The sequence below is a fragment of the Suricata suricatta genome, chromosome 9 (genome assembly GCF_006229205.1).
Source record: "Suricata suricatta isolate VVHF042 chromosome 9, meerkat_22Aug2017_6uvM2_HiC, whole genome shotgun sequence".
In the NCBI taxonomy this organism is placed as follows: Eukaryota; Metazoa; Chordata; class Mammalia; order Carnivora; family Herpestidae; genus Suricata; species Suricata suricatta.
The window spans coordinates 135516200-135532169 of record NC_043708.1 but is presented as its reverse complement, the minus strand read 5'-3'; the positions used below and the strand labels follow the sequence as shown (position 1 = coordinate 135532169).

Sequence of the window (15970 nt, the reverse complement as noted above, 5' to 3'; positions counted from 1 at the left end):
GGGGAACACGCCGCCTGCCTGAGGGGCAGGGTGGGGGGATGTAGAGTATGGCCGGGGCTTGGCCTGCAGGCTGGGATAGCCCATAGGTGGCCTGCGGTGTGGAGTGAGCCACAGTGGACAAAGGACCACAGCCTCCTCCCGAGTGTCTCGTGCGGAACTGGGGGAGTCTATTTGAGTCTGGCTTTCCAGGCTATCAAGTGTCATTTGTCAGAACAGAAACCTAGAACATAGTTCATGTAAGAGTTTGTTCACTTGGGGGCGCCTGGATGGCTCAGTCAGTTAGGTGGCCAACTTTGGCTGAGGTCATGATCTCGCAGTCCGGGAGTTCGAGTCCCACATCGGACTCTGTGCTGACAGCTTGGAGCCTGGAGCCTGCTTCAGAGTCTGTGTCTCCCTCTCTCTCTGCCCCTCCCCTTTGGATGTTTGATACCCACTGCCTTCATTCGACAAGTGTGTTCTATTCCCCAGCAGCCACACGCACTTGAGAAAATAATCTCTCTTCCTCTTTTTTTTCCAGTGCCTTTCCACACAACGGTCAAAACATAGGCCTCTCACCCTTCCTGGGGACCCTGAACACCGGGGGGTCACTGCCGGATCTAACCAACCTCCACTATTCCGTGCCTGTGCCAGTCTCGCTGGACACCAGTGACCACATCTTCGGTAGTATGACCATGGGGAATAGTGTGGGGAACCTGCCAGCCGCCATGACTCACCTGGGCCTCAGAAGCTCTTCCGGTAAGTGTCCTCCACTCGGTAAGGGCCGCACCCACGTAGGTGCCCTCGTGGCCCAGTCAGAGGCGGTCCCCAGCCAGGTGGCCTGTTAGTGAGTCGGTCGATGAGAATGATCGCACCTGAGTTAGAGACAGTTTCCTATCTGTCCTGGTAGCTCTTGACCCTGCTGGTGCTTCCCTTTGGCGGTCTGGTGGCCTGTTGGATCGGACAGGCTCTGGAGCACTCGGCTAACCCTCGTCCTTCACCGACCTTCACCGTCTTCCCCCGGCCGGGGGCCTGGGGCTGGGAGAGCAGGCTGCGCGAGTCCCGAAAACCTTGTGCTTTGCTTTCTGCGCGCACTGAGCAGTGTTAGTGGCTCTTAACCTGCACTGGTGTTTTACGATTTCGGCTCTCCCTCTCTTTCTAGGTCCCTCCAATTTCCCATTGAATTTCAAAAGAGAATACTTTGAATTTTATCTTGTTTAGTATTTTTTAATGTTTATTTTACTTTTGTAAATATTTGTGTATTTTCTAGAGAGAGAGAGAAAGAGCACAATTGGGGGAGGGGCAGAGAAAGAGGGAGACAGAATCCAAAGCAGGCCCCAGGCCCTGAGCTGTCAGCACAGAGCCGACGTAGGGCTGGAACTCACAAACCTCAAGATCGTGACCTGAGCTGAAGTCAGATGCTTAACCAACTGAGTCACCCAGGCGCCCCTTTAATGTTTATTTTTAGAGTGGAGAGCATGAGCTAGAAAGGGGCAGAGAGAGGGGGAAACAGAGAATCTGAAGTGGGCTCTGCTGACAGCAGAGAGCCCGACGTGGGGCTTAAACTCCTGAACCGTGAAGTCATGACCTGAGCCAAACACTCAACTGATCATGACCAGACACTCAACCTGCTGAGCCACCCTGGGGCCCTAGAGAATAGTTTGAATTTTAGAAAACTTATAAAGGACATGATGAAAATATTTCATACTAAATAGATAAATATACTAAATAGAAATCTACCACAGTTTAGAATTATTAGTTCAAATTTTCAGAGGTACTTAAAGATGCAGCATGTGGCTCTATTAAAATGTTACGGTGGGGTTGGCTGAGCATCTGATTCCGGCTCAGGTCATGATCTCACAGTTCGTGAGTGTGAGCCCCATGTCGGGCTGTCTGCTGTCTGCTGTCTGCTGTCTGCTTCAGATCCTCTCTGCCCCTCCCCTGCTTTCTTTCTTTCTCTCCCAAAATAAATAAACTTAAAGGAATTAGAAAACGTGGCTATGATGTGACTTTGAGTCTGTGGCTCAAATCCCATGGTTGGAACACGACTAAATTTACCTAAACCTCCGCAGACGCTCTCATCCACGTCGGAAGCAGGTGTTGACTCCGTACTCCCAGCGCTGCACTCCAGCCCCCGGCTGTAAGGGCCCCAAGGGCTGTGGTGTGGACGCTTCTTCTGGGAGGGATCCCTGGTGATGGTCCACCAATGGGGAAGGGGCCTGCTGGCTTCTACTCTGCATTCAGCATGACTTGACCACGCAGATTGGAATCCCCCACTCACAGGAGAGAGGTCCCCTCCAGGGTGGGCAGCTAGAAGGTTCTCTCATGCTCGTAGCGGTGCAGCCATTGTACCACAGGATTGTATGATTGATTTCAGAGATCACTTACTTAGGTCATCATCCTGCTACTCTACTTCCGTGTGCTTGCTGAATTCTGTAGGTACAAGGGCATCCAAGGTCATCTAAGGAAAGCAGCATCGACACTTAGCTCTCTGGGGTCTTGGGGCAGCCGGCCTTCTCCGGGGCAGCCTTTGGTACTTTGCTTCAGCTGAAAGTCCTGTGCTTACCACCATCTGCTGTTTTTCCCCCAAAAAGCATTATTTTGTGCAGAACATTGTCAGAACCGGTATCAAGTTTTTATATAATGTCTAGGGACTCGTTAAAATGCATGGTATACAAAGTTATACATATATCTATCTTTGTACATCTTTGCGCTTTCCCTCTGAACGAGCGGATTTGTTTTTTAACCCCAGTTTACATCTTTAGCTCTCACTCTTCCATGAGCCAGCTGGGTCTCTCTCTGGCTTTTCCGTGGAGAGTTGTACTGTAGGATAGCTATGTAGGGTTTATCAGAGATAGCCTCCTGTTTAAAAAAAAAAAAAGTTTATTTATTTTCAGAGAGAGAGAGAGAATGCCAAGCAGGCTCCAAGCTGTCAGCGCAGAGCCCTGACACAGGGCTCGAACTCACAACCCATGAGATCATGAGCCGAGCTAAAACCAAGAGTCAGACACTTAACCAACTAAGCCACCCAGGTGCCTCTGTGGGGGGAAAAAAAAGCATTTTCCAGCAAAGAATGCTTTATTTTGTCATTGCTTCATTACATTAACTTTTATCTAATACTTTTTTTTGTGGACATAAAAGAACACACAGTTCCGCTCACCCCACCTACCGGTACCAGAATGATGAGCTGGACTTCAAGCACGGCATTCCCATTTGAGACGCACAGTGGCGTGGTTAAGTCACGGAGCAAGGCCACTCCGTGCCAGGTCCTGTGCCAAGGCTCCAGCAGGACGCAGGACATGGTCCTGGCCTCATGGAGCTCGTGCCCTGGCAGCCTGTGTCACGGAAATGCCTTTTCCCAAACTCTCTCGCTCACGCTAACGTTCACTGCTCCTCCCCCCAAATAAAACAAAGCACCAGCAAAAACGTCCCTGCTTTGGAGTAGGGTTTCTAGGGAGCTGGAGAAGCAAAGAGAAAGCAGGAGACATGGGAGGGGGTCCCTTCCTACAGTCCTCTGGGGTGTTCAGGATATTGACAGGGTCCCGCCCAGGCAGCATCCCAGAGCCGTGACTCAGGGAAAGCACGGGGTTGGGCAGGTGCCTGGGACAGTGTGTCCGGGGCTCTAACCAGAATGTGCACCGCCTTGAGGTCTTCTCGCCAGTGGGGGCTGAGCACCCACACCCCTGGCCTCTGCTCACCTCGTCTCGCCCGCGCAGTGGCCGTTCCCACACATCCTCGGGAACACAGCTCCCTGTCACCCTGCGGCCACCTGCTCGAAGTCCCGGTGTGTCCTTTCCGCCATGGGCACGGTGGACACCAGCCCAGTAGGGGCGCCGCCCAGGAGCTCCCCGCGGACAGAGCCGGCCTCGGATACGCATCGCAGGAATCGTAGCTGTCTTTCATCTTTGGGACACGGAAGATTGTGGCAAGTAACGCGTGACTCTGTTGTCCCGCAGGCCTCCAGGGCTCTCGGAGCAACCCCTCCATCCAGGCCGCGCTCAGCAAGACTGCACTTCCGTCCTCCGCCAACAGCCACCCGCAGACGGCCGCCCCCAGCGCCACGGCCCTGCACCCGTCCCTGCGGCTCTTTTCCCTCAGCAACCCGTCTCTCCCCACCGCGGCCCTGAGTGGCCCTGCGCGGCGGCGGCAGCCCCCGGTCAGTCCCCTGACCCTCTCCCCAGGCCCCGAGGCGCAGCAGGCTTTCTGCAGACAGCTGTCGGCCAGCAGCCCGCCAAACCCCTATCCTGCCGCCCAGGTGAGAACCAGCCCTCCGCCAGACGCCCGAGGCCAGCAGGGCCTGGAGTCAGTCCTTCCCCGTGGGTTTAGACCCCCAAAGCTCAGAGGCAGTCGGTCCTCTCCTGCATGCGAGCTGGGAGAGACCAGAGTGTGAATCACTCAGCGCTGCTCAGCCCCGAGTTAAATTTTTTTTAACATTGATTCATTTTTTGAGAGACAGAGAAAGACTGAGCACGAGCAGGGGAGGGGCAGAGAGAGAGGGAGACAGAATCCAAAGCAAGCTCCAGGCTCTGAGCTGTCAGTACAGAGCCCGACACAGGGCTTGAACTCATGAACTTTGAGATCATGACCTGAGCCGAAGTCAGACTCTTAACCAACTAAGCCGCCCAGGCGCCCCCAGGTTGGGGTTTGAAAATTGGCATGGAAAATGCCCAGTAACTGACGCTGTAGGTATTTTAAGCCACAGAGGAAAGCCAAAGGAGACATTTAACACCTTCCTGAAGCTGTGATACTGGATTAGACCTCTTCCCTAATTATACCTACAGATTGGAGAATCAAGACTTCTATTGTTCATGAAATAACAGGGATATAGTAAAGATCAGGTGTCTGTAAAAGGCCCCAGAGAAACCTGTCCAGAAAGAGGCACGTTTTGAAGTCAGAGGCCTGTTAACAAAAGTTTCGATGTCAAAATGTCATATCTTAATTTGGTGACTTTGTTTTTATTTCTTTTTTTTTTTTACTTTGTTTTTATTCGAAGCACTTAGGGCAGTTCTTACCATAATCACCACTGAATATATTTTCAGCCCTGGTCACTCCCCGGATACACTGGGACATCACTGAGTCCCCACCTCACCATAAATGAGTCATGGGTGAGCAAGGAAGGGTTGACAGACCAGTCACTGCTCGCTCTTACATGAGTAATCACTTTCCTGAGAGGGGGAGAGGGGATTTCATAATTGTTTTTAATGGTTCTTTTTATATTATTGGATTGCCTTTTGTTTTAATTTTCAAGATTATAGACTATTAAAAATATCACTCTCACTCTCTTACTACATTTTAAGAAGGAGACTGGAGAGAGAGAGAGAGAGCACCCTGATTTAGATGTTTTCGTTTTTGGTTGGCTTAATATTTCAGTTGTTTTAACATCAGTGTCATTCATGCACACGGTTTGAAAAGGCCGATAGTTCCAAAGGGCTTGTTGGGAAATAACGGTTGTCAGCCCGTCCCTGACTAACCGTAGTCCTGACTCCCCAGAGATGGCTCCTTTCACCCTTGTGAGCTGATCTCAGTGGTGTCACTTGTTTGGTTCTGGACCTCTAGTGTTGGGTAGTGTCTGATGATGTGCTGCCACGGGGAATTAGGATGTAGCTTTCCTCACCCCCCACACGTCCACATGTCTCTCCTGCCCCCCCTCATGCACACTGTGCTGCATTATCATTCTGATGAGAGTGATGATCAGTGTTTAGTGCTTTCACAGTTATAATAGAGCAGTCAAGGGGCGCCTGGGTGGCTCCGTTGGTTGAGCACCTGACTTCGACCCAGCTCATGATCTCACGGTTCGTGAGTTCAAGCCACGAGTTGGGCTCCGTACTGCCAGCTCAGAGCCTGGAACCTGCTTTGGATTTTGTGTCTCCCTCTCTCTCTGACCCTCCCTGACTCATGCTCTGCCTCTCTCTCTCAAAAACAAATAAACATTTAAAAAAAGGTTATAATGGAGCCAAGTTGAACCCTTTAGTATACCATGAAATAACAAAATGAACGTTTTTTTCTTCACCCAGGAGTTAATAAATGTCTTACGTTTTTGTTAGTCTGGTTGTCCGTGTTCATATGACTTACCCGAGCCCGGCTCTCGGGGCTGGCCGGATATCCTCACCGGGCACTGAGACACAAGCCCAGCAGTAGCTCTCCAAGGAGGAGCGCGTGTGGGGCTGGCATGACTCAAATGTGCCCTTAAACATGGCAGCTAGAATGCCCGTCGTTTAATGCACAGTTGGTTAGATACAGAATTCAGATCTGAAATAGTTTTCTCTTAACATTTTCAAGATATTAGTTCATTGCCTTTGATTTCTAGAGTTGCGAGTGAGAAATCCAGTGCCATTCCGATTCTCAATACCGTGAACGAAATCTCCCTTTTTCCCTCTGGGGACTTGTAGGATTTTCTTTTTGTCGCCCGGGGTTCTGAGACTCTGAATCACGTGGCTTGACGTGAGTCAGGATATTTGGTGGGTTTCCTCAACCTGGAAACTCTTACCATCCTTCATTTCTGGGAAATTCTCCTTAATTATTTCTTGGATGATATCTTCCCTTTGATTTCTCTGTTCTCTCTTTCTGGAACTCCTGGTGAGTGAGGGCTGGACCTCCCATCCTCCCTTCCCGCTCACGCCCCTATTTTTCTCTCTCCTTGTCTTTTTGCCCTGCTTTCTTTATCTTCCTGCTGTTATGCCAAGTTTTCATTTCTGCTCTCATACTTTTATTATTTTGAGACACAGACGGGGGGGGGGCGGAGGGGGGACGGGAGAGAGAGAGAGAGAGAGAGAGAGAGAGCGAGCGAGAGAGAGAAGTCCAAGCAGGCTCTGCACTGTCAGTACAGAACCCATCACGGGGCTCAAACTCACAAACCTGAGTTTGATCACAACCTGAGCCAAAATCAGGAGCCAGACACTTAACCAACCAGCCCCCCGGGAGCCCCTGCTGTTGTCCTTTTAAATTGCCAAGAATTCCTTTTGTTCTCCGAATGTTCCTCTTTACAGCATCATGCTCATCCCGTGAATGCAATAGCATTTTTTCATCCCTCTGAGGTTTTCAGTGGTAATTTTCATTCCAATTTCTTTTATTTTTTGTAACGGAAATTTTCCGAGTTGCCTAAAAGTAGAGAATACAGTGTAACGAATCCTTCTTTACTCATCATCCACCCTCAACAGTCACCGGCGTTTTTGCCATCCTGTGTCCTCCACACCCCTACTTTGAAGGAAACGTCCACAGAGATACCTGTGGCACATATTTGATTATGCATGTTTAACAAATAACGATTTTTTTATAGCCTAAATAGTATAATGGTAATTTTGTTTTTTTGTGACTATTACTTCTGCATAGATTTCTCCAAGTTTCTTTTCTTGGTATGTCAGCCTTGGTCTCTGATTTCCTTTTTTTTTTTTTTTAATTAAAAAAAATTTTTTTAATGTTTTTATTTACTTTTGAGAGAGAGAGAGAGAGAGCGTGAGCAGGAGAGGGTCAGAGAGAGAAGGAATCACAGGATCTGAAGACAGGCGCCAGGCTCTGAGCTAGCATTCAGTACAGAGCCTGATGCGGGGCTTGAACCCACGAACCGTGAGATCATGACCTGAGCTGGAGTCGGACGCTTAACCGACTGAGCCACCCAGGCGCCCCTCTGATTTCCATTCAGGTGTATTCCTCTGATCACAGTCTGGTCATCCTTGGCCCTCTGCTCATCTTTTTTGGGTTTTTTTGTTTGTTTATTTATTTTTGAGGGAGGGGCAGAGAGAGGGAGAGAGAGAATCCTAAGCAGGCCCTACTCTGTCAGCACAGAGCCCGATACGGGGCTGGAACTCACAAACTGTGAGATCATAACCTGGGCTCAAGCTGGACGCTTAACTGACGGAGCCCCGCAGGCGCCCCTCTGCTTATCATTAAGAACAGGACACAAAAATACCGATGAGAAACCCTGTGTAGACGGACGGGTGGGCTTGTTGAGTATGATCTTCACTGTAGACTGATCGGGCTCAGCCATTTCTGGGGGGGGGTCCCTGGTGTCATGTAAGTTTCAGGATGTTGTGTCGGGCTGGTCAGATTCCCAGGGGACACTGGCAAACACCTAGTATCCAGTCTTTTGAGACCCAAGCTGGGGAAGGAACGGGGAAGCCTCAAGATTCAGTAGTCAGCTCTCTTGAGCCCTGTGTTTTCAGTAGAGCGCCTCCCCTCCCGGGCTCTGCTGTGCCTTGTGTTCCCTCTGCTGGGCTCTCTCCAGAGCGCCACCCGCCACCAGTCTCCCCACAGGCAAGGGCTAAGCCCAACCTTGCCTTACGCAAACCGATGGGGGCCTTCTGCATCTTCACCCTGCTTCCTGTTGTCCCACAGCCCGCGGCGGGGACCCTGTGATGGAAGCCCACTTGCCTCTGGGTTTGTGTCCACCGCCAGCCCCACTCCGGGCTTTGTCACCTCTGCTAAGCTACTTCCTGCTAGTCCATCCGCTTTCCATTCTCCACGTTTCACTGCCACTCTCTTCCTGCCCATCTTCTGTGTCTTTGTGTTGTTTATTATCATTTTAGTGTTGTTTCTTTTTAAAGTGTTAACTCATTAATGTTTCCTGTTGTGTAATGTCGTTCTAGTGTTTTTAGTAGAGTTTGGGGAGATAGCAGAGCTAAGTTCTTTTTTTTTCTTTTTTTCTTTTTCCATCTTCCATCTTAAACCAAAAGTTATGATTTTAAAAAAACAAGCATGATGTTCCCTGAGGACACTGGTTAAATTGGCGGGTGTTTCGTTCTGTTTTGTTTTGTTTTAAGACAATAGAAATCCTCATTGAATGGGAACTGTTTTGTGGGGAAGTGAGACTTAAGGTCACTTGGAAGGCGCAGAAGCCGGAGCCTAGCACAGAGCACCCCGGGGAGAAGAGCTCTGACAGCTCCTAATCTGAAAGGATTTTCCACCAGAAACACCAACCGAAGCTAATTAGCGGCTTTCTTTTACAGATGGTGCCTTCAGATCGGAGCTCGCTCTCCTTCCTGCCCACAGAAGCTCAAAGCCAGGTGTCCCCGCCGCCCCCTTACCCCACCCCCCAGGAGCTCCCCCAGCCCCTCCCGCAGCAGCCCGGCACCCAGGAGCCACCCACCCAGCAGCCCCAGGTGGCCCCCTCCCTGTCTCCCTCCGGCTTCCAGCTCCTCACCGCCCAGGTGGGTCCTGAACCCTGGTCGGGAGGGACATGTAATTTGCCCCAAGCTCCAAGCTAAACGGTACCTTCCTTATTCCCATAAGGGTTCACCTGTGACCAGCTTCTTCCCCGACGTGAGCTTTGACCAGCAGTCCATGAGGCCAGGCCCGGCCTTTCCTCAGCAGGTGAGCGATGGCCCAGCCAGGCTCTTCCTCCGACCAGGAGCCGCACCGTGCAGGCCGTCCAGGGTGTGGACTGAGCCATCTGGGCCACTTCCCTGGGGAGTCTCTGGCATCATGGACTAGGTGCCCCCTGCCCTGGGTTCAGATGTGTTCAAGGGCCAAGGGGACCTGGAGTCTCCCCTGGGCCTCACATGCTGGTGCCAGGTGCCTTGTTTAGCGGCCGGCCTCTTGGGAACTGTCGGAGCAAGGGGTAGAAGGCATCTGAGGACGGTCTAGTCACAGACATGTAGCATGGCTCATGGCGGAAGGGACCACCTTGGTCTGCTGGTCTGTCCTGCTGAGGAGACGGACACACAGCAGGGGCCCTGCCTGGAGAGCCCAGCCCAGGCGGGACCAGATGACCTTCCCTGAGATCTTTTCTTCTCTTTTTTTTCCTTTTTAAATAAAAAGTTTATTTTTGAGAGAGAGCATGAATGGGCATGGGGGGCAGAGAGAAAGAGAGGGGGATAGAATCCCAAGCAAGCAGACCCCATCTGTCAGGGCAGAGCCGCGTGAGGGGATCGAACACATGAGTTGTGAAATCATGACCTGAGCTGAAACCAAAAGTCGGAGGCTTAAGTGACTGAGCCACCCAGGCACCTCTCTTCTTTTTGTTTTTTAAATATTTGTTTATTTTTGAGAAAGTGTGTGTGTAAGAGTCGGGAGAGGGGCAGAGAGGGAGAGAGAGAATCCCAAGCAGGCTCCATGCTATCTGCACAGAGCCCGACATGGGGCTCTATTCCAGGAACCATAAGATCATGACCTGAGCCAAAATCGAGTCAGACACTCAACCAACTGAGCCACCCAGGTGCCCCCCCCCCCAAGATATTTTCCTTCAACCACTTCCGTTTGCTTTTTTAGGTTCTCCCTAACAATCACTTAATATATCCCTAGATTTTATAGTGTTCAGTAAGCGTGGATTGGGCTCTCTAGGATGGATTTAGGAGAGAAGGGTTTGAGCATTTGACAGATCTCTTTTTAAAAAAGATTTTACAGTGCTTTTTATTAGAGAGCGAGCAAGCATGTGAGAGTAGGGGAGGGGCAGAAAGAGGGTGGAGAGAGAATCCCAAGCAGGTGTTCTGCTGTCAGTGCGGAGCCTGGCACAGAGCTCCATCTCAACAGACGATGAGATCACCATCTGAGCTGAAATCAGGAATGGAACGCTTGACCGACAGAACCACCCAGGCGCCCCCTACAGGTCTTGATAATAATGACCACAGTAACATACATAAATAACAGATGTTTCCCGAGGAGTCTGTGGTGAAGGCTCATGGCATAAACCAGCAGTCCCTGCCCCCTTGTGTTCTGAAGAAGCCAGCTTACTTTAGATGAGTCAGAAAGTTTCCCTGAAAAATGATAGAAATGCCTACTTTTGAAAGATTGCAAAAAAAATAGTTTAGAATATTAATTTCTGGAAAGGCACCTGAGACAGTCTCCAGTTCTAAGCAGTCCTTGCAGAGGCTTGCTCATGGAGAGGGATCTGCCCAAGGTTCCTTCCTCTGAGAAGGAATGGGTATCACCTCCTCATTTTTCTAGAAACCAAAGTGGCGAAGAGCCCATGGGTCCCATTGCTTCTTCTTTGGTTCCAAATGGAACCTTGAAGGGCTCCCACAGGCGGTGGGTCCCGAGGCCTTGGAGAGGCCGGGGGAGAAGGGGGTGAGACCTGAGCTGCCACAGAGACCATGGCTGTTGATGTCTCCTGGTGGCTCCGTGGGCCTGGCCGTGGGTGCAGGGGGACAAGTCACCCACACTGTGGGCCTCAGGGACCCCCTCCTCCACCCCAGCACCTGCCTGCCTGAGAGGAATATTCTGTGTGGGGTCCTAGAGAGAAGGGACCCTAAGATGGCTTCCCCATCCGGCTTGGCTCTGGGAGCACCTGCATCACTTCTTGGAGGCAGCGGTCTGTCCTTACAGTGTGGCCTCGGGTGTTACAGGTGCCCCTGGAGGAACAGTGTCCGCGAGAACCACAGGACGCCTTCCACTTGAGACCAAACCTGTATTCCAACTGCGAGAATTTCCCGAACACCATCCTGACAGGTGAGTGGGGACCCTCAGCCTCCTAACCGTGTCATTTTGCTGTGCCTTCACGCACACCCTCGTGAGATAGTGCACACGACATTGGGTGAAGCCGAAACTTAAAGTCTCCAGGCAACATTGCCTTTCTGAAATGCAGGTGCCTGGCCCCAGAGACTGCGAGCCAGTGGGGAAAGGGCCTGGTCCTCCGAGCCTTCTCCGAGCTACTTAGTTTGAAGTGATGGGCAACTGTTCAAAGGGAGGATTCCTGCAAAAATTGGGGGGTGGCATGGGACTGAGAGACGAAGTTTCCAGAGCTGCCTGGGTGCGGGGGAGCGGGGGGACGCAGGCAGTCACTGTCGTGGTGGGGAAGACAACACGGTCGGCCTTTGAGGGAATGTCGCCCGTTGTGCGTCCCCTTAACCTGCGCTGTTTTCCCCCTTGCTGTTCCTTCCAGAAGACTCGAGTACCAGCGTGTTCAAAGACCTCAGCAGTGCGCTGGCGGGCATGCCCGAGGTCCGCCTGCACACGAACACTCCGTTTCCTCTGGAGGAAGAGCTCCAGATCGAACCCCTGAGCCTGGACGGACTCAACATGTTAAGTGACTCCAGCATGGGCCTGCTCGACCCCTCTGTTGAAGAGACGTTTCGGGCCGACCGACTGTGAACAGAACAAACCAGGACCAGGAGAACTTCCCTCTGAAGGAGCCGAAATAGGACGGCACAGAATGGAGCCAGCTACCCCACCCGCCCACCGGCTTGAGTTATCTCGGCCTTCTGACACTGAAGGAGCCATTTCGTGACTCCTGCTTTGCGTCCCCTACGCAGTGGCCTGTTCTAGACCAGAGAACCATGCACAGCCTCTCAGGCCTGCGGGCGGCGAGAGTTATGCGCTGTAGGCCCGCTGCCCTGGAGCCTCCAACGACTCGGTCATGACTGTGACCAGCACGTCTTTTTCTCCGCCCTCTAGTCAGTCCATGTTTTGCAAGTAGAAAGAACCCTATGACGGGGGCAGCGATCGCCTGGTGCTGTGCCCAGAACCACTGATGTCAGCCAACACTGAAGAATGGCCCCGAGTGGAGGCGGCCAGGGGCCGAGGGCCTTCAGGAGCTGGCTCAGCTGAGCGACGGCCTCACAGCACCGTGATGCCACCCCCCCTCGCCTTCTGGCCAGGCACCTGCCAGCAGGTGGCGGCTGGTCCCGGGGCGCAGCGGAGGGCCATGATCTCCGAGATGCCTTCACTCCAATATGAAGAATTCTTCCCACGATTTCAAGCACGAACCTGAGTTTCGCAAACCGAACACTCATTTGTCTTCTCCAAGTATGTAATCTCCTTTCTGCTGCTTCAGGACACCTTTTCCTGTGGACAAGGTGGGAGAGGGAGGACTATTTCATTCAGTCACTGAAAACAAACAAAAGTCCCCTGGTAATGGACGAGTCTGAGAAGAGGAGAGTGCTTCCTCTTGGCAGCTGGAGCAGAAAGCAAGGAGGGCAAGACACGTGATGATGTCTTCCACAGGAGCTCCAGACAGGTGCCGGCCTCCCCCTCTGTAGACCAGCGGGAGGGAGCTGCTGGAGGTCTGAGCAGTAGGGGTGGGGGGTGGGGGGGCTTCTCTGTGCCGAGGGAGTGTGAATGTAGCCCCGCTAGGCCACTAGGCCGTAAGCTCCCCGAGCGCAGGGACCATCGTGCCTTATTCGTTACCAGACCCTAGTTCCTCACAAGGGCCACCACTCCTTAGGGGCCGCGTCCCTGTGCATTGAATGCACGAACGAAGGAGCAGAGGAGCGAGTGAAGCGCCACGCTGCGAGGCAGCCTGATCGCATGTCCCGCTTCCCTGCCAAACCTCCGAGCTGTGGCTTTGTTGGGAACACTTGTGCCTGTTGAGCGTGCACTTTAATATGCTTTTAACACTAGGTGACCAAATCCACGATGAGACCGGGCACCCCGATCTCCTCGAGGGTGTGCGCCCCAGCAGGTGGGCAGCGCCTGTCTTCTGAGCGCCACCGGAACTGTGGCCTTCCAAGCACTGGGGCCTCGGGGAGCCCCCCACCTCCAAAGATCCTTTCAGATGCATGTTGCTTTCAAAAAAGACATTCTTTTGAGATCGAAGAAACAGTCTGCAGTAGAAGGAAGGCCTAAATCATGAAGCAATCGTTAGTCATTAGTACCTTAGCATAAAGTAGTGTTAGTAGGTTTTCACCACTGCCGGCCTCCTGACCTAGCCCCTGGCCACACACCTGACGGGTAGGTTTGAACAGCACCTCTGGGGACAGGCCTGGGTAATGGGGCAGAACGTGGGCACTGCAAGAGGGGACGGGCGGAGATGAGCCCTGAAGGAGAGATGAAAGACGCTGGAACTTTTGCCAGGACAGCCATGGCCCTGCCAGGAGACGCCCACAGAGTCACTGAAGGTCGCCGGACTGCTCTCCACAGCAGCAAGGCGGCCCCGCGCCTCAGGACGAGCGGAGTCTGTAATGGGATCCGGCCTGTTAACCTCCGCAGACCTCATCCCATTTCTGTTCCCAGAGGGATCACCTCACCCGCAGTCTTTCAAATAACCCTGACGGCACCTTAGCTCTGCATCCTGCCATTGAATTAGGAAGTGCCCCCAAGGTCTTTGCCGGAGCTCCAAGCCCCCTTCCCACTTGCACACTGAGGACCTCAGGAGGGGGTGACACTTTGTGAAAGCAGAAGCCCTTTCCCTCGATGCCATGCCACCGAGTTCCCAGCGAGCCAGAGAAGCCAGCTCCGTGCTGCCTGCCCTGTGCCAGAGGTCCCCCGAAATCTGACCTGGCCGCTCTGACGGGGATCGTAGATCAGTGCCCATGCTAGGAGTTTGGGGTTTTTTTTTAGGTACCAGCATAACCCACTCTTTGTGCAGTGCCTTACCCGTGGGGCTGGGGGCCCTAGCCCTCTGTCTGCAAGGCAGTCCTGCCTTCTAGCGGGATGCCTGGGATGCCCGGGCCCCTCATGGTGCCTATCTGCCATCCCTGGGGCATTTTCCCTATAACTGGTGCAGAGGTTCCCAGGAAAAGTGACTTGTCTGGAGGAGCATAATGATGACAAGGTTTAGCACTGAACTAAATTTGTCCTTCAGTCCACCAGCCCAGTCTTTTCCCATGAAAAGGTTTCGGGCATTATACAATCCACCTTGCTTAGCCAGTCTCAAGGACACCCACGGACAGGTGTCCCTCTGACCTTCAGCACCTCTGACCTTCAGCGCGTAAGCCTGCACTCACCGCTGCCTTTCCAACAAACCAGGCCAGGCCCTCGGCATCTGAAGCGGCTGCCTACGTCAGAGTGAACTATCTTCCGATATTTAGTCTCGTTACAGGAAACCGACGGCTGTACTACTATTCTCATTTATTAGCAGTTAAACAGCATAGAGCTAAAACCCTGTCTGTGTTCCATTTTTTTTCCTTTCCATTATGGTTGTGGTTTTTAGGACACACGGTGTTAGGAGAAACATTTTGATCACGTCAAGACCAACCTGAACTCTCCTTTGTCCGGTCTCACGTCCCCTGAGTCTACTGTACCTTAGCCGAGCTGAAGCCTGCGCGCCAGCCATCCGCACATCCGGAGGCCTCCCCGGCTCTGCCTCCCGCTGGCTCTGTCACGCGGAGACGGTCCGTGGCTTGGCGGAGGATCCCTCACAGCAACTAATCTGACTTCCTGCCAGTGTCCTAACTCCCAGGTCCCTTGTTAAACAATATTTAAAGATTGAAATTTGTATAAAGTAGCTTCCAAGTTTTATAATACGTCGTTTTACATCTTTCGTAATTAAAAGCAGCACAATAAGGTTGTACCTGCGCTTGGTGTTTTCCTTTAGCGTCGGGCGGATATGAACTTGGGGAACACACTACTGATACCCCCCTCCCCTCCCCCCGCTGGCTGCTGGGCTTCCAGGTCCTTGGCTCGGGGGTCCTGCACCGGCCCTCTTGTCAAGCCCTCGTAATACATGCGCTGTTGCACCTGCGCCCAGGAGCGTGGAGAAGGCGGCCGGGCACGGGGTTCCCCTGAAGCCATGGGTGCCAGGGGTGGAGGGCGGCCTAGCAGCACCCCTTCCACACCCCTGCTCCGGCCCTCACTGAGACCGCTCCCCTTTGGAGGTTCAGGCCACTGATGCTCTTTCTGCCAGCGTTCTGCTGTCCTGTCCTGCCCCCGCCCCCAGCAGTCCCCTCCACACCAAGAGCTTTAGCTCTATTTTCTGCCCAGCCCTGTCCACTCCATATTCCAGCAGGTTCCTAGGCCAATGCGCCCCCACATGCTCCCTACCCCAGCCATTGCCTTCTTCAGACCCATCTCCTTGGCCACGCCCAGGGCTTATCACGAAGGTGACTCTTCTGAAGGCTTACCCAGAAATCCCATCTTTGACCCCCAACTCCCTGAGCCGCTGTGTCTACTCTGGTCCACACACACCCTGTCCTTTGACCCCACTGAGAATTCTCTCCCTGTCGCCTGTCTCAGCCTCCCTGGCCTCTTCTGGCTTTCCTTCCTTCCCCAGCCAGTGGCCTCCATGACATGGTCACAGGCCACCTCCTGCTCTGACCCTCGGCCTTTCCCTGCTGGGAGCCCCAGGAGACAAGCAGCAACCCCACTCTGTCTCCTAAGCTGATCCACCCAGGGGTGCTCCAGACCT

General features: G+C 52.8%; 1 protein-coding gene across 3 annotated transcripts in view; it reads left to right on the top strand.

Moving 5' to 3' along the window:
* The window catches only part of CRTC3 (CREB regulated transcription coactivator 3), an 85975-nt gene extending 70839 nt beyond the window's left edge, over positions 1-15136 (top strand). For 2 of the 3 annotated variants that reach the window (XM_029950308.1, XM_029950309.1), the window contains exons 10-15: positions 518-735; positions 3933-4231; positions 8919-9119; positions 9202-9282; positions 11253-11355; positions 11789-15136. In XM_029950308.1, coding sequence (XP_029806168.1) covers positions 518-735; positions 3933-4231; positions 8919-9119; positions 9202-9282; positions 11253-11355; positions 11789-11997 — 1111 coding nt within the window. In that variant the 3' untranslated portion in view covers positions 11998-15136. The remainder of the gene's footprint in view (positions 1-517; positions 736-3932; positions 4232-8918; positions 9120-9201; positions 9283-11252; positions 11356-11788) is intronic. The other variant, XM_029950310.1, reaches the window with a different exon arrangement.
* The last annotated feature ends 834 nt before the right edge of the window (positions 15137-15970 follow it).